Source organism: Anser cygnoides, chromosome 12, assembly GCF_040182565.1.
Source record: "Anser cygnoides isolate HZ-2024a breed goose chromosome 12, Taihu_goose_T2T_genome, whole genome shotgun sequence".
Classification (NCBI taxonomy): Eukaryota; Metazoa; Chordata; class Aves; order Anseriformes; family Anatidae; genus Anser; species Anser cygnoides.
In genome coordinates this window covers 12618703-12642299 of record NC_089884.1, presented here as the reverse complement: position 1 = coordinate 12642299, position 23597 = coordinate 12618703, and the positions used below count along the sequence as shown (strand labels likewise).

At 40.6% G+C, this 23597-nt stretch overlaps 2 protein-coding genes across 13 annotated transcripts in view; one reads left to right on the top strand and one right to left on the bottom strand.

The window, feature by feature from the left end:
- Positions 1-13525, bottom strand: part of KCTD19 (potassium channel tetramerization domain containing 19) — a 20345-nt gene extending 6820 nt beyond the window's left edge. For 2 of the 9 annotated variants that reach the window (XM_067004469.1, XM_067004473.1), the window contains exons 1-10: positions 11675-11853; positions 10272-10568; positions 8503-8653; positions 7705-7896; positions 6652-6834; positions 6084-6273; positions 5054-5214; positions 3366-3469; positions 2149-2291; positions 117-200 (exon numbers count right to left, since the gene is read on the bottom strand). In XM_067004469.1, the coding sequence (XP_066860570.1) occupies positions 117-200; positions 2149-2291; positions 3366-3469; positions 5054-5214; positions 6084-6273; positions 6652-6834; positions 7705-7896; positions 8503-8653; positions 10272-10568; positions 11675-11710 (1541 nt within the window). In that variant the 5' untranslated portion in view covers positions 11711-11853. The other 7 variants (XM_067004474.1, XM_067004475.1, XM_067004471.1 and 4 more) reach the window with 7 other exon arrangements.
- On the top strand, positions 13449-23597 carry LRRC36 (leucine rich repeat containing 36). 4 transcript variants are annotated; one of them, XM_067004486.1, is made up of 10 exons: positions 13449-13587; positions 14838-14911; positions 15993-16189; positions 16277-16451; positions 16919-17133; positions 18613-18775; positions 19012-19178; positions 21298-21409; positions 22445-22559; positions 23189-23597. In XM_067004486.1, the coding sequence occupies exons 2-10, from the start codon at positions 14848-14850 to the stop codon at positions 23388-23390; spliced, it is 1410 nt and encodes a 469-aa protein (XP_066860587.1). In that variant the 5' UTR covers positions 13449-13587; positions 14838-14847; the 3' UTR covers positions 23391-23597. The 4 variants fall into 4 exon arrangements, with proteins under 4 accessions (XP_066860587.1, XP_047934654.2, XP_066860585.1 ...); XM_048078697.2 differs by having other exon boundaries at positions 15993-16451; positions 21301-21409; XM_067004484.1 differs by having other exon boundaries at positions 15993-16451.

The following is a 23597-nucleotide window of genomic DNA, read 5'->3' as shown; positions in this document are numbered from 1 at the left end:
TTTCAGAAGGAAATGACAAAGTTGTGCTCCTTTCAAAGAAGGACAAATACTGTTAGGTCAGATGAAAGGGCATTGTACTACAGAAAAGAAAAAGAAAGAAGAAAATTTTTACCTACCTGTATGCATCACAGTGATAAAGTGCTTCTAAAAGAGAAGGGATCTGGTACTCCTCTGCTTCTTGACAAAATAGAGGCCATTCTCTGTAAGTTGTAAATTAACTTAATCGTAAAAATCACTAAAAATCAACCTTACCCAATTATCTTATCCAATTATATATCAATTCTGGAAGCTTAGACAGTCAGTGCACAAACTAAAATGCATTCACGAGTGATTTTTTTAATTTATGGGCAAACAGCCTATCATTTTAAATACCAAAAAGCACCCAAACCAAGGTGGTTTTTTTTTGTCGTTGTTTTTGTTAAATGTTTCAGACCTAACATCCAAACAATGAGGAAAAAATCCAGTGCTATTGAAAGTCATAGAAATTTTACCATTAACTACCATTGACTTCTACAGAATCTGAATTTTATATCAGCAATCCCAAATAGAGGGCTCTTTTAAAAAGGTGCAAACAAAATAAATAAGCTCCTAAACCAGAAGCATTCAGCAGTATCTCTATGAATTTTTGTCAGGCTTGTTATCTTCAAAACTTTTTCAAGCTATTGACCCCCTACTAGTTAAGCAAGTCTGTCTCCTCTTTTTTTTTTTTTTTTCCCTTTTTCTTTCCTTAATTAATCATGGGTATGGATGACAGAAACCTGATTTTGAGAAGCAGGAGTCCTGCTCTGCTCTGTGATGCTCATGACGCTTTTCTCATGTTGAAAACTCACCCTGGCATTTTCCTTAGGGAATCCCATAATGAGGGTTCACAGGTTTGAAGGGTTCTAGGAAACCTAGCATTCCCTGAAAAATTCTTAGCCCTAGAACATGCTACTAAGCCGTTAGTGTTGCTCTTGGTCTTATCCAACTTAGTATCTCTCCAGCCATTCCCAGGCATGGTTTGGCCAATTGGATGTTCCTGGGACTCTTTGCAGTGGACAGGAGTGAAGCCACCAGCTCGGGGAGGTTAAGGCAGGTCACCAGCAGAAACGCAGCTGGCCTCAGTGAGCAGAAACATTCCCAGACATATTTAGTTTGCTTGTATAGATATAACTGTAATGCTTGACATCTGACTTCCTGTGCCTTTGATGTCAGCCGTGAAGGCAAACAGTGATTAATATACCAAAGAAGACATCAGTGTAACAATTCTGTTGACTTTGGAGAAAAGAATGAAAATGTATACTCTTCATGGCAACAGATAATGTGCTTAAAATGACCACATCAGCTGGAGAGCTAAAAAGCCGTGACTGGTACTGACAAGAGTCTGCCTACTAGGATCAATCCAGCAAACAAGGGCTTTAAGGACTGCAGAGACCAAAGGATGTGATGCCACACAGACTTTCATCACTAACGGCAAAAATCGCAACAGAGGTAGCAGCAGTAGAAGCATCAGTCCCAAAGAAATTGCTACAAGAAGCCAAAAGGTCAGTGCTGGGCAAGTGAAACATGCTGTAGGAACAGCCTTAGTAGGCAGGGGGGTTAAGCCATCCCAATGTCTGATATTTAACAAAGTCTAGAATCCTAACACATGGAAGGAGGGAGGTGTTCCCTCCTGTTTAGGAGCCCTGTGATCCTGCACTCATGTCACTGCCTTTTGGAAGAGATTTTCCAGCATTAGAACAGAAATACCAGTAGAGGGAGCAGATGGAATGTTTTTCAGCTGAACTAAACCAGATTTAGCTGTCCCTGCTGTAAAATAAATAAATAAATAAATAAAAATCTGAAGATGGATGCAATGATCATGGTTTGGTGGTTTTTTTTGTTTTTTTTTTTTTTTTTTTTGGTTAAATGCTTGCACACAGTATACGAATCTGTGATGTACCCTGTGTCTGCTGTACCGAACATTTAAAATAAAGGCATATTTATCTCATCATAATCTCTAAATCCCAACAATTCATGTTTAGATAGAACGGTTTACTTCAGGACTAAAATGAAAATTCTTAACTCCTTTGGACAGTTATTTCTATGAAAATAAGAAAACAGATGCCCATGCTTATTTCCCTTACCATGATCTAATATAAAAGAAACATGCAAATTCACCCTGCTTACTTAAATTCTGTTGGCAAAAATAATTTCCCAAGTCTTAGAAAGTTGAGAACATGCCGAAACATTTGTCCATCCCCACGGATTAGAAGACTTTGACCATAGGTGATCCAACAGACTTTTTTGTCATTTGACAGCAGCTCTGGGTACTACAGAAACAAAAATACAGTAAGACCGTAGAAACAACGTTTTCTCAGACTAGTAAGATGTCTCTTCTCATTATGAAAGTGATTCTTCAACTTGCATAATACCAAATGTAGGAGAGTAATTCTAGATCATTGTATTAATTTTGTTATCAAGAGGGGCCAGTGTACTATAATAAGTGGAATCTGTTCCAGGCTAAGCACATTAATCCTGCTGTGTGTATAGTACTGTCTTCTCCTTAAGTATTTGTAGCTTCACAAATTCTGTGTAAAAAGTTGTACAGAAATTTTGAAAGGGGAAAAATTCAATTCTTACAAAGTACTAGAGTCACTGTCTGGAATATGCTAGGTTATGCACCAGACACAGAGTTTCGAAGTGCCTAAAATAGCATGAAGGGCTGTGGCATGAAAATGCATTAAGGCAACTGAAGGCACAAAACATGGAGGAAGAGGACGGGGCAGCCAAGCTCCTATAGCTGTGCCCATACAGCCCAGGAAAGATTCCTGGTGGAAGCCCTCCCCAGAGCCACATCTGGGTTGAATTTCAGAGGAAGCCAAATGGTTCACTCCTATGAGCGCAGCAAAGCATGTCAAGTATTTGCACCTGATTATCAATATGTTCTTAACTCCGTGCTAATTCAAAGCAATTTCCTATGGGATTTTCCTCAACTCACTAAGCTTCAGTTCAGCAGGTTTAAGTTCATGCACAAGGTTATGTAATACAGTTAAGGCTCTGCTATTTTTCTCTTTGTTCTTGCAGATTTCCTGTGCAAGTTAAAGAGGGAAGGAAAAATCCTGTTTGGATACCTTTTCTCAGTGAAAGAATTAAACCAGTTCCATCAAGCCTACTTATCTTAATGGCCCAACTACTTACATTACCAGCCCAGAAAGTACTTTCTTAGGAAGTCAAGATTTATTTCCCTCAGGTACTTGAACATATTCCACTTAATATAACGCCTGGAGCAAAACCATTCTAGTAATTCTTCTTATTAGCAATTTAAATTATGCTCTGTAGAATTACAGATTCTGCCTTAGGAAGGGTCATGCTAAGCCAACCCAAAGACAATTAATTATCCATACCTTCAATAGTGTCTGTAAGTAAGTTTCATACCAGTTACTTCCTACATAAACTTTCACAATCTGATGCAGTGAGCATACTGACACTTCTGCTGTCCAGTCTGCATCTAGAGATAGAGTAACAAATGGAAAGGTGACAACTAAAATAACTCAATAGTAACTTTAGATCTATAACAAAATAATCAAGAAAATAATGGATTCTACATCAAAATATTGTAAATAGCAAGAATTATCTGAAATAGTGAAGCAACAGAGCACACTCTGCACACAGAGCCGGAATTCTTGTGCTTCTTTGCTCATACACAACCACAAGATAAAAACAGGTCAGGATGTAATGTCAGAATAGTGGACAACTTGGTCCGTCCGTGCTGCAGCCAAACCACCTCTCCTCTAGACCTGAAGATAATAATAAGAAGGCTGTGCACATTAGCATAGTCATGATTACTCAACTGAGCAGGCACAGTTATGTCACCTGAAGTCGGTGAGTCTAAGTACACTCTTACATTGGCATGGAAAGTAATGAATTATTTCCAGATTACTGGGAACAAAGGAAAAAACTGAAAGGTCTTTGAAAGTGAAAACTCAGCTTGTCAGCCAGCATAAAGGTAGTGGAAAACCAGGGCAAGCTGTAATAGTACAGCCTTGTCCATCTCGGCAAGGAGCCTCACTTCATTCTTTTCTTTGAAGATGATGTTATCATGGCAGGTGCAAGCCGCGAACAGCTCGTATATGCAGAGAGCAGATATAACCCTACAGCTTTGGATACGTTTTAGTCTGGGTTCAGACCACATCCCACCTTAGTGTGGAAACAAAGATCTGGGAAAGCTGCTGTTGAAATCATTACCAATATAGTTCATCTTGTTATTTTAGTTAGTAATTCCTGTGACTCTCCGCTTTAGGAAAAATCAAAATCTTTGCATTCAGAAGAAATGGTTAAAAAAATGGATAATAGTAGTACAAAACTTTGAGCAGGGCTCCAACATGGAGAATTTTTTTTTTCTTACAACAGCCCAGGCCTCTACAGAAGATATAAGCAAACCACACTCTTAAAGAAATTATATATGGGGCTATAGGTAATGACACAAATAGATTCTAATATTCTCTAAACAATGAACAAACTAGCACATGTTTGTCTCATACAGCTACTACAGTGGGACTACCTTCCATAACATACACAGAATTAAGGCATCATTTACTGTTACAACATTTGAGTCAGTTATTTTTTCTAGCACCTGTTCTCCAACAAACTAATCTAAAGTGATGCATAATTCAGTAGCTGCTGTTTCAATTTAAGATCAAAGCCTCCTTCTCAAGGGTTAGAGTTCCACCTAAGAATATATAACTTCCACTCCTCTCCACATAGACACCTTTTGCATGGTGGGGCAGGGAGGAATATGTCAAACATCAGCGCCGTCAACTTGTTCTGGTGAAAATTGCTGACAGCTCAAAACTGGCAGGACAAACAACCCCTACAGGAAAACAGAGGGCCCTGACAGTGGAGTAAGCTGGAAGTAAGGTCGCTGCTACCACATAAGTCAAACTTGCAAATAAACCACAGCAAGTACACTTAGCATCCTACAAGCTGAAGTTTGAGCCAGGAGGAAAGGATTATTGACTGATTAATTGCATCCAGGCAATAATCCCCAATCTGCTTTAAAACAAAAGACTTTTTGAAAAAAATCTTGACTTACTGTAATCTCTGCTCCCTGATGGCATCTGTTGCTTCAGATAGCATTTTAAAGCATCTTTCATTGGCTCATATGTGCTGTCCATTTTGTCCAAATAAGCACAGAGCTCTTGGATTTCAGAAATACTTTCAGTGAGAGGAAGTTGGCAAGTTCCCAACCAATTTCTATCCAAAAGAAGTAGAAATCAGTTTTTTTTTTTAATCTTTATATTTCCACTGCTTATTTTTAATGAGTACAAGTCACTAAATACAAATTTTCCTAAAAATGTTTTTTGCACCTATTGATCTTCACTTGTAACTTTTTTTTTCATTAATTGAGAGCCCTGAACAATCCACAGTAAAGCACTGGAGCCACCGAATAATGATCTGAAGTAGCTTTGATTAAAGGTTTTAATATGTTATTTCTCCTACGCCGCATCATTAACTAGTGACAAGAGCAAGCACAGACAAATGCTAGGGGCAGAGATGAGCTGACTATGTGTTTGATCTTCCTGTCCTCTTTCTGTGAGCCTTTAGATTTTAGGGGTAGTATGTGTTTGTGCTACATTGTCTAAGCAAGAGTGCTAACAGTCCAGAGAGTTCAAGTGTAGTATGCAGACACCTACATTCTTCGTCGGAATGGACAAAGTGGTACAACTTTTCTGTGACTTTCAGAAAAGAAAAACAACAAAACAACTGTACCCATAGCCATTCATGTGCTTTTGAAAATTCCCTACAAAGAATAGTAAGTGTTAAGTTTTAAGAACGTGTTATCACTTAAAAATAACTGATAATATTAAGTTTTAAGGATGTTATCACCTAAAAATAAATAATGATAATTAAAAAAAAAAAATCCCTGTATCACTTTGGAATTTGGGGCTTACCAGCCTGCAATATAACAGAAGACCATGATTGCTCCCGTAATTGCAGTTATGTGCGAGCTGAGTTAACGAACGCCGTGATTTCTGACGGTCGGACTCATAGGAAGAGCACCCGGTTTCGGCCCCGAAGATGCCCGCTGCTCGCCCAGCCCCGGGGGGCTGCCTGCCGCCTACCTGGCGTGCTGGAAGAGGCCGCCGGTGCCGCAGACGTGGAGCCGCCGCCGGTCGCCGCCCAGGCGGAGCTGTCCGAGGGCTGAGTCGGGATATCGCGACAGCAGCCCCAGCGCCAGGCAGAAGAGCGGCGCCCGCCGCCGCCCCGCCGCACGCCGCCGCCCGCCCGCGCCGCTCCCCGCCGCGCCGCCGCCTGCCAACCAAGGAGACGCGCGGGGGGGTCAGGTCCCAGCCAGGGGGATCGATAATTGCAGCCCCATTTCCCACCCTTCCTAAAGCGGCTTCGCTAGATTTTCTTCCTTGTACGTGGTGGTTTTAAGGTTATCCTTGTGAAATGGGGTGTTTGGAACAGGAATGGTGGCAATAGGCCCAACGGCACGCCACCACCGAAGCACGGAATTTAGCCTGGAAGGAGGTCCTTCCTCCTGGGTGCACCTCCAGGGTGCCCAGGGACACATCAGAATATCTTCTGAGATCTCCAGGGATGGAGACTCCACAGCCTCTGGGCAGCCTGTTCCAACGTGCAGTAAGTGTGCATTACATTACCTCTATGGATAATATGTTATAGTACCTCTATAGATCCTCAAAGCATCTATAAGTTCAGGAATTCCCAGAAGTAAAACTTCTTCCTCCAAGACGTCGATGTTGGAGAAGTCATCGGGCAACAAGATCTTCTCTGAGCGGAGAAAGTTAACTTGAAAATAAAAAATAAAATATTGGAAGTGTGTTGGCATCCTCTGTCCAGTGCTCAGACCTAGCAAAAAATAGGTTCTTGTGACTTCCCTCAGTATTACTATTTACACATAGACATACATGCAGCAGATCATAAATCCACACCAGGAAATACTGTCTTTGAAACAAAATCCTGAAAATGAGGTTTGTGCTGGAGGAGACCAGATACAACATAAATGACAGGGTAAGCACAGAATCAGGCTAGCTTTGTTTATCAGAGCAGCCTAAGAAATTCCTGTAAGAGGTTTCCTGTTTGTTTGGCTGATTCTTTTCCCTGGGCACAGCCCCCTCCCAGTGTGTACTTAAAAGTGTTTCTCCATATGCTAACATCAGAATTTATCCATAGGACTAGCAGAGCAAAACTCCAGCAATTTCTTATCTCATCTTGACTGAGCCCTCTTAGGACGAAATACTATGCTGATGGAGGATTTATGTGGTCCTGCCATACTTTTGAGACATACTTGTCTTTTTTGAAAGTGGAATACTATTTCATGAACAAAAGACAATTTTTTTACTTTACTTTTTTGCTAGCAAAAAGATACAAGAGTGAGTGAAGATTTAGAGTCACTATGTAAGTTTTGTCTTTCTTAATTACCAGTTGTCAACAGTAGCTCTGGTCCTTGATGCCATTAACGCATTTCAGCTCAGAAAGCCATTGGATTAGTAAAGACAAATAAGTAGGACTGTAAGTAGGTAAATTTTAGATATGTGTACTCTGGAAGCCACTTGGTAGATGCTTTGCTTGTTAGTTGTTAAACAGAGCAGTAAGACTAAACCAAAAAAAAAAAGATGAAAAGATTCTGATTTTTAAAGAAGTATTATTGAAGACAGAAATAGTTTAATTTAAATGATTTAGACATATCATAATAATAATTTTAAAAAGAATAGTTACCTATGAAACGGAACTCACTGCATTCACATTCAATCAGGACTGCATTCTCAAGCAGCCACAGCAAATTGTCATCATTAACTAGCACAGGATATTTTCTCACTAAATCTAGTGGCAAAAAACAGTAATTCACTTCTTCTTCTGTATCAAGTAAAGGTGTATCCACTAGCCCTAGGGGAGCACTTTCATGTAAACCTAGGCAAAGAAAGTTGGAGAAAAATCAATAAATAAAGAAAAATGGAATTCAAATGACCTGACTCTAGTACAGCAAAGCCAGTAAAAGTGCATTAACTTTGTGCAACACTTAACATTCCCCAAAAGACAGTCTTATAGCTACGCGCTAGCCCAGCACAAATCAATAAAATATTTGTGTGGTGTTTCCTATTTATTTAAATAGTGATGGATAAAGAGGAAAAGATGACAAGAAAACCTTTTCAAAACTCTAAAATGTTCCTGCCTTGCAACAAACTAACAACAGTCTATGGACAATCCTAAGGATGCAAAAGAATTCTCAAGCCCCTAATATGAAGTTTCCTACACAAAGAGTGAGAAACAGCCGTTGAAGATGAAAACACCCCATCAAGAGTGATATGATCAAGATGTGATCAAACATTTGGAAAATGATGTGCAAAAATAGAGCAAGAAATTAAAATCCTTCTAGTGTTTCTGTAAACAAAAATTCTGAACTGGTCCAAATGCAAGCACACAGCTACAACTAGAGATAACCCAGCCAAGGCACCTGAGTGATAAAAGCACCCACTGCACTTGACAAAACCCTGGAAAAGAGTCTGGGAAACTTACCTGTGAATGCTCTTCTTTTGGGAGGAATCTCTGAGGGCTTGCTGGTACTTTTTCGCGTTCTCCAGTAACTCGGAGATGTTCTTTGAGCTACTGGTATATCTGCAGGTCGGACACATAAATTATGTTTCTCCTCCTTCAAATTATCTAAAATCTGTTAAAATACATAAAATTTTCTGTTTAGTACTTCAAGTCAAATAATCAACCAAAAAAAAAAAAAAGTAGGCATGGGAAAGAACTTAATCCATGCTGCTATGCCATAGTTCACATCTACTACAATGTGTCATGGAATATGGTACATGGACAAGAATAAGCAAACATTAGATTCCTGATTTTTAGATACCTAAAGGTACCTGGAATGAATGTGCGAGGAATATTGCATGTGTAATATAAATAATTTAGATATTCAAAAAGAAGCCAATTATTTTTGCAGCATTTGAGTTCTGATGGTATTTCTTTGTATTCTGGCTCTGCAATTTAAGACAGAACATTAGCATTGTGTAAAAGTACGCAACAGAAAAAGCCAAAAACACAACAGTAAGCTCTTTTTAAATAACATCTTTACCATAAGCTGAAGGAATTCAAGGATTAGAAGAGGGAATTGATGTTTGGCTCAATTATAGTAATTATTAACAGTCTATTACTGTTGCAGGGTATTAAATACGAAGTAAATTTAGAGCTACAGTTATGACTACTAAAGTACAGATGTAATATACCTTCAAGAAATTAATAAGGTTGCACTGACAATCACTTAAAAGCCAGAAACTTCAAGAATTCTAGTTCAGTGAAGCGTGTTCCTGGCCATACCACAGTAGCTCCATGTTAAATATGTGATTGTGTACTGTTTGTTAACACAATAGACTACTGAGGTTTGGTGGTCTTCCTCTCCCAAACTATTTGGAGATGTTACATCTTTAAATACGGTCCTAAAAAAAATAAAATAAAAAATCCAAAAACGTTAATGTTAAGCCCAAAATGCTAACTTCTTGGGCTAAAAATGTTAAGCATTATAGTATTTTTGAGAGAACTTGATAAATAGTACTAAAAAAAAAAAAAAGGAAAAAAAAAAAGAAATTCAGAGTTTAAACTTAGAGGAAATGCAAATACTAACGCATGAAAATACACAGTACATCCATGCAGGAAGTATGGACCTAGCCTTCATTGATACAATGCAAAATCACACTTTAATCTCAATACATAATTCTTGTAGCTAAGCAGTAAATTAAATATTAAAGATCTCCATTTAATATGTCTATTTATGCAACTACAGAACAGGAGGAGAGGAAGAAGTATCATTTCCCTGTTTGAACAATGAATTCAGTGATGTCCTACTGGGATGAATTTCTTTTCTGGCAAACTGAACCTTTTCAGGGAACAACAGAATGGGTGGTAATCTCACCTTTTTTCAGATTAGAGGGTTCATATTCAACAAGACTGGTCAGTATAATTGTTATAAAATGCTGAGTATAACTGTCGGTGGATAAAAGCCTCTGCTTGCTTTAATTTTAGCAAATAAACAAGTAATAACAGTTGAATGAGCTCTGACAGAAAGGTCAAGCATTAAATGTGGAACATTTTCCGTACTCACTGTCCATGACAGACAAATTGAATGCCAAAACTACTTGCTTGGATAACTACTGCAAACATTAATAAAATCATACATGTAAAATCCTTGACATCCTTCTACAGTGAGTATTGTCAAAGAATAATAAATATATATATATATAGAGAGAGAGAGAGAAAGAAGAACTACATAGAATTCCCCACTTTACCTGTACTAGAGGTGTCAGCTGAAAAATTAATGCTTGCTCATATAATAAATTAAATTCAGCACAGCTGAAAAAAGATAATTTTGAAGTCTGCATGTAATGGTGAAGGTGCCTAAATATAAAACCATCGTGGTCAATAAATAATCTTAGACTTTCAGACTGGTCTTGTACAGCAGCTGCTTTCCATAACGGAGATTCAGGAAATTGAGCGACTTTACTTTTGGGAATTGAGAAATGCCAGCCACCAACATTAAAATTAATTGACTCTTCTTCTGCAGATTCAATAATACTCTCTGGTTCCTTCAAAAGAAAAGGAAAACATATCAAGAGGCAAGAATGAACCTGTGAATTCTGAAAGAAAAAAAAAAAAAGGCCATTTTATTTTAAAACTCCATTGGACTTTGCATTATATTTCCCTTCTGTGGAAGCATCCACACCATATGTTTTGAAGCAGCTCATCAAAAAATTAAGTATTGGGCAAATGCCCAAGGGCATTACATTCTTATTCATTTGTGCATGCATATTCCTTAGTTAATACGGATCGAGGGTTGTGAAAAGTTAACAAATAGCATGCTTTTATATCATATAATTCTTACAGTTAAACCTTAGAACAACCTGGTCTACAACTGAAATACGACACACGTCTTCTTTAAATTTACAAATAAAATGAACTACATTTCAGGCAGAAAATTTCTTGATTGCTACAATTTGTATCAGGGCTTGAACCAACTCCAGCTAAGTAAGCTACAGTAATTTTGTTATGACAAGACAGTAATAAAACACAAATAAATGCTTGTATACCCTCCCACACTACTCCAAGCAGCAGGAAGGAAACACAGTTATTGGTATGCGGCCAATTGTTTCTTGTTGTTGTATCACACTGAGATGTGGATTAGTCTGTGGCTTACTAAAACAGAAAAGCCAATTCAAGCCTGAAAACAAAAGCAGCCTGCGCTCCTTAGCCACAGTGGCTAGTCTGAAAAGCCAAGGAGACAGTGTTTGTGTTGACAATGAAGGATGCGATTCTTGCAGCAGGAACAAGTGGGGGAAGATATGTGGTATTTTTAGGCTGTTTCTCATTCAAGTGGCTACAGACAGGGAGTCAAAAGGAAATCTGGAAAAGGACGGAAAAAAATAACTGTTAATGAACGTAAGAACCGTAGCTTCGCGAGAGAGCTGCAAATCAAAACTGAGGTGAAGAAGGTGCTGCTGGTGGTCACCGTGGCAATGCTGGGGAACCACAGCTACGCTGGCCTCAAAGTGCTCTTAGCCTCGGCTTTTCCACAGGTGTTCTCATCAGCTTCGTAACACTGATGCCACCTGGCAAGTTCAACACAAATATTTGCAGAGAAAACATGAAAAATCTGGTCAAGCGAGCAAGATGGAACCTAATTTTTAAAACTGACCAAAATCTGGGTATTTCTAAGGCTCATTCCCAGCATTTAGGGGCAGCAGAAGACAGCATGCACGCAGCTGCTCCCAGCTCCCTCATGAGGGCTCTGATGGCCACCGGGACCTCAGGCCGATCGAGCTCACTAAACCAGCAAGAAGTGACCCATTTGGGGGTGCTGCCATAGGACTTTTTTTCCCCACCCCATCTTTCACCAGCACACCGCCTCCCCGCTGCCAGCCCCCCTCAGGCCGCTTCCTCCAGCCAGCCTCCGAAGCCCGCGGGCCGAGGACCGAGCCCCCGGCCCCCCACAGGCAGCCCCGGGGCCGGCTGAGGGGAGCGGGGCCTCCCCCGGCCCTGCCCCTACCATGGCGGCCGCGCCTCAGGCGGCGGTGCCGGGCAACGGCCGGGAGGGCAACGGGCGAGGCCTGCGTCGGGAGCCACCGTGCCCCGGGCTCGAGGCAGGTACCGGCCGGGCGCTGAGGGGGAGCCGGGGGCGCTGAGGGGCTGGGGGTCGGGGCGTGAGGGGCCTGGAGCCCAGCGATACCCCCTTGTGCCTCGGTGCGGCAAAGATGGGGCCGGGAATGCTGGCAGTGGGGGCGTGTAGGGCTGCAGGGGTGCCCCGTCTGTGGGACACCAGCTCTCGGTGCTCCTCAGCAAAAAGGGAGCCGTAATCCTGTTGCTGCTACCATTGCTAACCACAAGATACGTGCAGGCAAAGAACTCTAAAGTACTACTTGTACTATAAAGCACGATAAAAAGACCACCCTAAATATAAAGGGACCCCAGAGGGATTCTTGTTTTACCCTTGGCGGTCTCTGATCAAACACGCTCAGTTGCGGCTGCGAAGATGGGTTAAAAGGTGAAGAGCCAGAACAGGTTGCTGCTGCTGCTCCCAGGGGCTGCCTCGGTTCAGCAGGTTCACAAAATAGTTTTCTGTTGTTTGACCCAAAAAATGAGACAGCTGATTACAAAAGACACTAGGACAAGTCTGTAAAATAAAAGGCTGTTATCTATACAGAGGTGCACCTCAGTTTCTTTTCCATTTCCTCGATTATTGTGGAAAATAGTGATTCTAACATCACTTCGTGGTGGTGGTGTTTTTCCCCAGTGGCATTACACATTCCAAATTGAGAAGTGATTCAGGAACAAGGACCCTCAGTTTTATTTAAGCCAGTGAAAGCCTATCTCCTTAGACACTGTTAGTGTTTCTACACCTGGTGATCACATCCCATTTAAATTCACTAGTGTAGTTACAAACTGCATGCTAATCTTCTAATATTAAGACGTGTGTGCTCTGGAGAGGCTTTGTTTTAAAATCAGTTGTCACGAGCGACTTCAGGGCGTATTTTACCAGCATTTGATGTTTTTCTGACCTCTGTGACCACCACCGGACAAGGGAGCTCAGCTGTGAGGTTCCCTGTAAGAGCCTCCTGCACCCCATTGGAAGAGGCACAGTGGTGATTTATCTTAAAAACAGATTATCACAATGGTAATTTGATAGATTTTGTTAATCACATTCTGTTCATGTCATTTCTCTTAGATAAAATAGAAAGAAGGTGAGAAGTAAGGGTGAGGAATAAAAATAAAAAAAATTAGAATACAACATCTCATTACCTGACTAATCATCATTAACCCACAATATTTTTAGTTTTCACAAAAAAACAGGGGGGGGAAGAATTTTAAGAAGGGCTTTAGATAAAGACCCCACTCTAAGTTACCAGGAAGAACTCAGAGTAGCTCACCTTACTTTTCAGCTGAATGAATCATGTTCTAGAAATCCAGATGAAAGACAACAAAGTGAATTCAGAGACTGGTGAGACAAAGAAACCCACATCTTCCACTGCAGCATCCATCTTCTCACCTGGTCTGGGCGTATGCTGGGAAAATGAGCTGATCTCACGGGTTACACCTGTGTGCACAAAGCTGGTAAGTTATTAGAAATGCAATTTAAACAGCTGCTGCTTCACAAATGTGAAAAGTAACTGAAAAACAGATAGGTTGGAAATGTTCATATCACCATTATTTTAACAGTTCATACCAATTCAGCAAGCAAACAAAAAAAAATCAATCTGTGACTTTTTTCAAGGCTTTTAATGTAATTGTTTTCACTAATGCTAAACAATGGCAGACAACATTAAAAAATCATTTTGGATTATTAATAACTATTGATAAATTAATAAACAGAAGTTAATAAATAATTAAATGCTAATATATAAGTAAATGTATGAAACAATAACCCTGTTCTGGGACTGTGCCACACCTCAGCAGTAGGAATATATGTCTCATATGTTTTTAGGTTCACTTGTTACCAGGTCTGTGTATTATTACTGGAAGTCTCAGCTGTCATGAAGACAACTTTTTAAATATCTTTCCAGGTAGCAATTTAGCCTGTGGAAGCTGCTACTGAGGCAGATTTTGTGTATCAGGTTTTTGATTTCAGGGTTGCCAGTTTCTCTGTTGTCCTCTCCTGGTAGGCTTGCCTGCAGAAAAGTGACAACTATAATGAAACACTGTTGGATGCTTTTAGAAGACAGATGTTCCAGGGAGGGTGAAGGAAGGGCTGCCAGACTATATTTTAGCATAAGGTGGAAAAGAGGAAAGTTTTTTTCTGAAAAATAGAACACAAGGATAATTAATTATACAATCTATAAACAAATATTTTATAAATATTTTATTATAACTTTATATGATGTTTGGTTATATATAATTGTATTAATAATTATTTAATATATCCGCTTTTATTTATTGCTTGTACTCGTTCTTGACACCCACTGATTTCATGAAAAACTGGGAGTCACAGTGGGGTCAAAATTTCTCCATTAGCTTAACTGTGAACAAGGTAGGATCAAGTCAGCCAAACCTAGTTCTGTTTACTGCTGAGGGACCAGCCACTCTTTTATGTTCAAAACAACCGTTATTCAGTTCAGAAGGTAGAGTGACAAAGAGAAGTTTGGTTTTGTGTAGCAGTTGCTTTGAAGTTTAACATTTGTCTTAATTTTGGGGGTTGTACATCCAAGCATGATGTGTCTTCATCTGTTTTCTCATGCGCCATGGTACAATGTGGAAGTAAAGAGTCTAATTGTGTTATCCACCAGCTTCTGCTGCTCTGACTCATGTTTTATACCTGACTCCACTTAAAATTCCATTAAATCAACTATTTTATGTTGCTGCTCTAGGGAGAATATAATGAAGAGCCACGCAGTAAGCAGAAGGATGTCTTCAGTATCTAATGATGTCGGCACAAAAACTGGTACTTTTTGTTGTATAATCAATACAGCAAGATTTTGACACTGAGAATATTTTAGTCAAGGCTGGATTTTTTGTGTATGGTTAATTCAGGGTAGTCCTGTGCCCTGGGTTATACAGGAGGCTGGATGGTCAATATTGTTCTCTCCAGTTTGATCCATTCACACTTTAAAAGCTTTGCTATCAAACAGATTCTGTGTTTAAACAGTGCCTATGCTATGAGCTTTACCGATATTTAGCTAAATATTTCACACTGTAAATCTTTAGAGAATGCATCTGTGCTCACTTGGGGTTTGATCCCAAACTAGACTGGTGGGATTTCTCATTCTTGTTGTATTCCGAAGAATAGTCACTTGGAAAATACAAACAAAAAGGAGATAAACCATCGAAGGAACCTAAAGCTTAGGGAAGTCTTGAATCCTGGTGGGTAACTGTGCTGTCTGGGGTTGCTCTCGCAGATAGTAGAATGGAAGCTCATGGAGATTTGGAAAGGACAGAGGTCCGCCTGCCTGTCCCATGCTGGGGAGATTTTACTGCTAGGGAAAGGACCTATCTTTGTTATCATGTGTTATCTCCATGGTCAGACCAACTCTTTCTTTCTTTTTTTTTTTTTAATCTCACCTGAAAAAACATTCTCACTGCTTCTAGTGATTTCTCTTCTAATGCATATCAAGCCACAAGGAGCTAACTTAATGTGTTTTACCAATTTCTGCACTGAAGTCTAACTCAGATTGAATTTTCCAAGTGAATTTCTGCCTAATGGTGGCAAATCGAGTGTTCCCTTTCTGCATATGACGTATTGACATACTGAAATGACTTTTCTACACTGATTCCAGCAATCCTAAAACCCTAAAATGTGTGTGGTTTTGGCAGTCTATTGAGTGTTCATTTTGTTGTACTGAATCTTAGCAGCAGGATACAGCAGCAGCAGAAGTCGTACTGTGGATACAGGTGTTATTAAGAGGTCTAGTTTCTTTCTCTTATCTAGGGTTGGAAGGAAAACACAAGTCAAAATATGCTTTATGTGACTGTGTTGCAGTTTTTAGTTTTATTCTTCACACTGTAATGTTTTTACTTCTTTCCAGACCCATCATCATGCTCACAACTGCGTTCATCCCTGTGCTCCTCAGGGAAAATGAGAGCAGGAGGTCCGCATGTGGTCTTCTCAGATAGTAAAACTTTCAGCTCCTCCCCAGAGACGGACACAATTCAGAAGTCTAGCATCTGTGAACTTAGCCAGGATATATATTCTACAAAGAGATTGAATTTGAGTGACACAAATGTAAATAACACAAATAAGTCATCCAGAGATGCCAGGCTAAGCAATTTTGATGATTTTTACCACGTCTCTGTGACCTCTTCTCCTCAGCACGGGCACCTTGTCCAGAAACCTCAGAGTGGCAAGAAAATCGAGGGCCACAGGGATTATGGTGGGAGGCTTCCTACAGAAATGAATACGTCTTCGCAGACTGCCAGTGGCAGTACACTCACACAGCTCACTGAGACAGAAATTAAACATGGAAATCCTTTAAACATCAAGTCAGGTAAAAAAAAAAAAAAATAGTACCTGTGAGAGGCTTCTTCTTTCTTAATCTCAGACTATTATGAAGTTGTTTTCATGTATTTCATTTCCAAAATCTGTGGTCAATAGATGAATTTTAGTAATCTTCTAAGTGAAATGCACACTTCTATCCAGTTTATTGACACACTGTCAAAAACCCAGATCCTTGATGGCATTTGGATGACTAGTTTATGCTGAAATCAATAAGACATTGGTGTTTAAAAGGTATAATCCCCTATATACTTTTGAAAATGTGTGCCTTGATGTCCTTTGTGAAGACATGGTCCTTTATAGTCAAACTGCTGCTGTGTCAGTCACTTCATAGAGGAGACAAGGATAAAACATTAGAGAAAGTGTATCTGCTTTGCTCTTCTCTTTCCCACAGGTCTGAATACCTGCATGCCTCTGATCCATAGTTCTTCTCTAGTCGTTTTTCTACTTTATCTGCAGGCTTCAGAGATGCAACTTCATTATCAGCTGAAGTGTTACTGGAGAACTTGAAGTCCATAATGATGAAACCAGCTGTGGTATCTTCAGTACCTCAGAAGGTCAGAGAACCTGCAGCTCGCAGGTCTTCCAGCCCAGCTAGAGCGGAATATAAGCAAAGTGAGACCCTGCATTCCCCAGTGTCTCCTAATCTTTGCTTCAAAGACTCTCACAAGGAGGCAAGTATTGTATTACTTGTCGTTGTTGTTCTTCACAAATACATACGTGTAAATTGAGATGCTAATGGAAATCTCCTAGTATAAAAATGTTCTGTACAGATAATACGAAATAGCTTCTGCATCTTCAAAAGCCAGTAGCACAAAACCATCTAAAACCATCCACTGCTGCTCTAGCAGTCTAAAAGCAGTTGAACTTTGTAGAGCCAGTGTTGGCAGTACTGTGATAACTTTTCAGCAAGCAGTCTGTACAGTTGTCCTGAGCACCTCTAACTGACCTTAGGATATCACCAAAGAGCACTCTCAATCTGCAGTGATTTACAGCCACTGTGGTGAGATGTGCATCTTATTTTTCTGTGTGCATGTGAAGTAGAGAAGCCACAATGAACAAAGTAGTTCCCTAGTGTCTCTGCTGCCTTCACTGTTCATCCTCCCCCCAGCTACTTCAGGCTGACATAAGTTAGGAGCCTTTAGGCTGCTACAGCAGCACATAGTGGGGGGCCTGCGCAAGCATCAACGATCGAACATTAACCACTGAAGAGCAGAGAGAATTATAACAAGAACCATTTTTTCACAGTGAAGTAAGAATGAGACAGTAGGTTTTCTGTCTCTCGGTATCCCAAGTTAAGGGGAGATGTCTTCATTTATACAGGTCATTTCCTGTGTTCAGTACAGGAATAACAGGCAGGAGTATAGGACAAGCATCAAATGGGCCTGATGAGGTGGTCTCTTCAATATTAAACTGTTTATGCTTCAGAGCAATACAGGCAGACATTTTACATAACCATTTGCTCCATCCCTTTATCGCGCTATATATTATACAAGCCTCTGAGCACCTGTCCTTTAGCTCTTGGCTTGTGTGGACTCTCTTTTGTGTCCTGTTCGTCCCATTCACACGCAAAGCCCTGGGACAAATCCTGTGTTGCATCATCACTAACTTTGCATTTACCATTCAGTTGGCTGCAGAGACAATTTTGTCCATTTGTCCATGTATGTCTTCAGTTTGTTTTCAGTGCCATAGGATGTTGAAAAGAAATATAAAAGTGTGATAATGAACTATATAAATGTCACTGCCATTAATTATAATAACAGGCACCCACTTTGCTACTGGAACTGAAGGCACATGCAGTGGGAGAGGCTGTCTATCTCTGACAGAGCCTAGGGACAACAGTGATTCTGAAAAAGGGGTTTCAGGACAGAGAACATGAATTTTCAGCGTGATGTTACTGCACAGGGAGTGAAAAAAAGTACGCTTTCAGTACACTACTGAAAAACTGTACAAAATGCAGGTTCACTGGAGATCATTTGTGTATGCTTTCACATAAACTCAGCTTCATCCTGTGCCTCTAATTTGTTTGTGCCCAGTTGGAAAAGTATGTGCATAAACACCTGTTAAGTGTGTCCAGCTAAGGCAGGAGGTGCTAGCAGATGTACTGCAGACATTAGCTGAGAAAGTAAATAGCTTTGCCTTTTTCTCATTAGTCTTCCAGTGAGCTAAGTAATGATACTGCTGTCACAGAAGGTCAGAGTGCCACTGGAAGTGAAAAAGAGTCCAAGGTTACAGGTGTCCTCCAGCAGCTCCTGAAGCTGGTGGATTGTCACTGGAACGGGCCTGGATCTCTCCTGGTTAACAAGGATTTTCTTGGTAAGCTTTTCATATAGATGCAAACACTTCATCTTAAACATTTTTCTGCTTTCTCTCAATCTGTGTTTAAAGTCAGGAATGTATTTCACCATACCTCTTTACTTTTTTTTTTTTTTTGTTATTGACTGCAAGTCTGATATTCTGGGACCTTGTTCTACTCTTTCCTTAGCAGAATGTTATGTATGAAAACACCATAGTTTTTAGATTTTTGTTGAAATCTTTTTGTATCTCTGTAGTTCCTGCCCAAAACTTGCTTTTCCATCTTGTGGCTTGTACTGCTCCACAGCAGGATGCTCATCTGACAGCTGGACACTCCTCTTCAGTCTTAGCTAGAAACAATCCCAAAGTCCAAAGGACTCAGCTTAAATATACTGAACAATTCGATAGAACGGATTCTGCTGCGGTAGGTGGTTTAAGTTCTCTTTCTTTGTCAGTGTACTAATGGAAATTCAGTAACAAAATGACCTTATCACGAACTTTTTAATGAGGATAACTTCCTTGTAATAATGAAATTGTGAAAGGATTAATCACCTGATTTAATTACATCGAGAAAAGACATCTTCCAGTAGGATTTCCAGTCATGCATTCTGATTGCTCTTTATATTTGGGATCAACAGGCTGATTCTTCTGGGAAGTATCAAATTTGTGGCACCTTGAAATAAGAGCACTTCCTTAACGCCTGCCTTGAGCCAGGGCAGCAGAGGTTCCCCACAAGGTCTCTGCTCTCCCTGACCTTTTTCGTAGTAGAAGTTTGTTGAGACTCAAATATTTTGGTTGCAAGTATCTCCAGTTCAGTGAACTGATACCTCCTGGCAAGACTTTTGTTTGAAAATCTCTGAGTGGCTCTAGTTAGGGCTTTGGGCTTGCTCTAATTTTTCTGAGATAGCAGTGAAGTCCTGATACGTTTTCCCCTTGAGGCTGGGGTGAATAAGGGCGGAAAGCACACGGTAGTCCTCTTGTCCTTAGCAAGGCAGGTCAGAAGCCTTTTCTTCTCACAGGTGCTGGGATCAACCAACACCTTCTTGCTCATCCTGTTTGTAATTCTTTCCAGATCTTGCACCCATTTCTAGCATTATTTATCTAACAGTGTCTGTGCTGGTCGGGCAGCTGCCACGGAGAGGTGCTGTTTGGCTGCATACTGGCTTCTTCTGGTTCCCAGGAAAACAAGCAAACAAACATTCATCATCCTGCCTCCGCAGGCCTGTTTCTACTGATTTTTGTCTCATGTCCAACCCAGAAAAGATGTGAGTCTGTCTACTCCACAGCAAGACTTCTAGCAACAGTTTTAGCTTATCATCCTCCATGCAGGGCCAAGTGCCATAGTTGCTCAAATTACTGCATTTCCCAGATGTTGCACATGTATTTCAGCTGTGGGTTAGTTTTACTCCATATGATCTTATCGCAGCCTGTCACAGACAGGATGAGTCCTGGTCCACTAGGCTGCCTCTAGCAGTGCTCCTGCTCCCTTCCTCAGGTTGGATTTAACAAACGCGTGGCTGTGAGATGCAACAAAATGAATTAATGTCTTGATCCAGTGGAAGACTGGTCTTTCTTTCTCAGTGGATCTTACTCTAACACACTGAGACAGCAAATGAGATGACAGGGTTCAGTAAGATCCCTATCCTACTGGGAGTTCAAGATCTGCGCGGTCCACCTGGAGAAGAGCCCCGGCTCATCCCGTTGTGATGTTAACCTGTGCTGAGCTCTTCATTGTTCTCAAAGCTCTGTCCCAGTAGGGCAAAAGATGCTAATTTATGAGGGCAGAAAGAGGAGAGCTCAAAGGGTAGGACTTTCTTTCGATTTTTTAATTTACTTTGATGTCTACTGACTAAAAATCTCAGGAAAAAACAGGACAGCCATGTCAAATGACTTTCTCAAGATCACCAGCTAAACCCGTGGCAATAACGTGAGCAGGAGGATGCCAGGTTTTTCCTTCCTTTGCTCCACAGCCTCAAACTTGTACTCCTTGAGACTAAAACGCATAGCACGGGGATAGCATTGCAGATGCTGCAAGGATATGTTTAAATCCAAACCTAAAATCTGTTTCCAATTAGTTCTCAAAAAAAAAAAAAAAGAAAAAAAGAAATCCATAGAAACATTTCTGTTTAGATTTGTTTTCTGACATCACCTAAGCTCCCTGCCAAAATGCCTGGATATCTTTTTGTGTTTCAGATGTTACTGTTTGTTTAGGTTATTCTTGTACACCTATGCTTTGAAAGTGGCTTTTTTCTTTAGTGTGTTCCAAACAAATACTTCAAAGCAGCGACATAAGGGTTCGCTTAAATTCATGCCGTGTTACACTCATTGTCATTATCGCTCTTCAGAGGGCTCAGCAGTGTCACTGGAAAGGCTTCTAGGAACTTACCAGGTACTGGCAAAACTGCAGAAGAGGGCTTCATTTCTCTTAACACTAACTTGATTCAGCAACCCTTTGTTGTTTTCTTGTATGGTATTGATTTGGTTTTGTCTTTTGTTGTTGTTTGTTTTATCTTGTCTTGTCACAACTGGAATACCTGCTGCAGCAGCAAGGAAAAGGGCTGGTGGAAAGCCATGTCTCAGCTTCCACGTTGCACAAGATGGATCACACTGCTGCTTCTGGTTATCACATCCAAAGAAACCAAGCGTCCATGTACGGTAGGGCCAAACGACTTAGCTTTAATTTATTGTGAGCAATGTGACTGTTCAAATTACTTTTTTTTTCTGCTTCCAGGTAAGCTCACAATGATTACAAAGAGTAAGGAATGAAACTGGGGTCTTCTCCTTAGCAGCTGTACAAGCTATTCTTTTAGAAGTGGAAGGATTCATTTATAGCCACCTGGGCTATGGTACATCAAGTAAATGGTGGCTGATGTGGCCTTACGAGGCTCGCAAGAACGGTCACAATGCAACCATTCATGCCTTACGCCAGTACCAACTATGCCATGTGTGCCTTTTCTAGGAGCTTTTATACACTGTGCAATAAGAACAAGATTACTGTAATGTAACAAGGAAACACTAACATCATTGGATGGATTCCTTGACTGCTGACAGACCAGCACAAGCTTCCCAACAAACTGAAGATGGTTTTCTGATATTTTCAGTCTGCCCTAGCCCTACAGAAAAACTGACAGTGGTCCAAGACTTAATCTCCATTTGTCCAGCACTTTAGTGGCCAGTATACATGGTGACAGCTGCTGTGTAATTGGAGATAGCCTCACAAGTTTGAGCATCTGTTCTGAGCTGCCCCGTAGCAGCAGCCATACAGTTCTGTGCCCTGGATGCTGCAGGGTCGCTGCAGGATGCGTTTTAGCCAGTCCTTCAGCCCTGAGTTTTAAAGGCTTTGTGTAACAAAGGACCACAACCCTTCACAGGCTGCTGTGGTGATTTTTGTTTCGTGTAACCCCCAGCCCCTGGATCCCACAATCCCCATTGTCTCTCAGAGCAGCCCTTCCTGTTAGAGGCATGCTCAGTACAGCAGTACATCAAAAAAGTTTTGATCCAAAAATGTGCCTAGAACAGGTTCAATTTAGGGTTTGAACAAAAGAGATAGTAATAATAACTGTGGCTGTTATTAATATTGCTCATAACAACTTATTCTGTTATGCATTAGCATCAGGAGTTACTTTTGTTAAAAATGTGTTTACAAGCTTTTGGTGATTTTGCTCAGACTTCTCACTGTGTTTCCTTAAGATGAGTTGCTTTGGAAAAACGACCAGCTGAGTTCCCAGGTGGAATTCCTAAGACTGGAAGTGAAACAACTTACCGGACTCCAGGATATGGTGGCTCTTCTGCAGGAGAGCCAGAGGTAGGGGCTGGCCTCAGGTACGGAACAAGCTGTGTCACAACAGGAGGTGGCACCTGTGTCCCAGCAGAACTCCTCCAGTCCTAGTTCACGTGTGCTTATCGTAGTACCCCTGCACTGGTGGCAAATCCACAAATTCAGGGCTTTGACACATGAGCAAGCTATTCTGAGGTTACAGACTTTTAAGCCAAGATATGAAAGTGCCAGTTCAATGAGTGGAAAATCAGGGATATTCTGTGTGTGCTGAAACTGCTTTTTTTAGAAAAAGTGTCACTGGTCAAAATCGCAGACCAGAGTCTTTGTCTTTTGCAATCATAGTACTCTGCTAGTCGGCTTCCAGCTGTTTTAGCACACGCTACCAATCTCTACGACACGGTTTGAATGGTTGCTGTCGGTTATAAATCATTGTAAGCCAGTTAGGCACGAAATCTTGAAATGAGTCATAGCTGTGGTTGTGATTGTCTTGAAACACAGAGCTTTAAGTACAAATTTCAGCTTTTTGTTTGTGAATTTGAATAAATGGAAATCAGTATACCAGTTTTGGAAAAATGTTCCTAGTCGTAGCAGGTTCCCTCTACTGAATGAATGCATGCTCACCATTTTAATCTTTTTTCTGCCACAATCTTTCCCAGGTCTTTAGTGTCCATAAACAACTTCCTGCTGCAACAGCTGAGTAAAGGAAACAGTCACACTGTTCACAAAACACCTCTTCCTTCTGAGAAATGCACCAGTCATGAGACATCATCCCCACTAGAAAGAACTGCGTCGGCACCATCAGCATACAGCTCTAGTCAGTACTGGAGTTCAGAGCAATTATGCAATTGTCCTCTGTAAAGGGAACAAAACAGACATTAAATATGGATTGTGTTCATTTTTAGATTGTATGAAATCTCTTGCTGCATTTAAAGCTGGTGAATCTAATCCTTGCTTTGGTCAATTTCTCAGCATCTTCCTGCTCCTATCTTCCCCTGTCTTCTTCTGCCACGTTTATTACATTAACAAAAAGTGGGGATGACTCCTGTATAATAAAATTTTATCTGA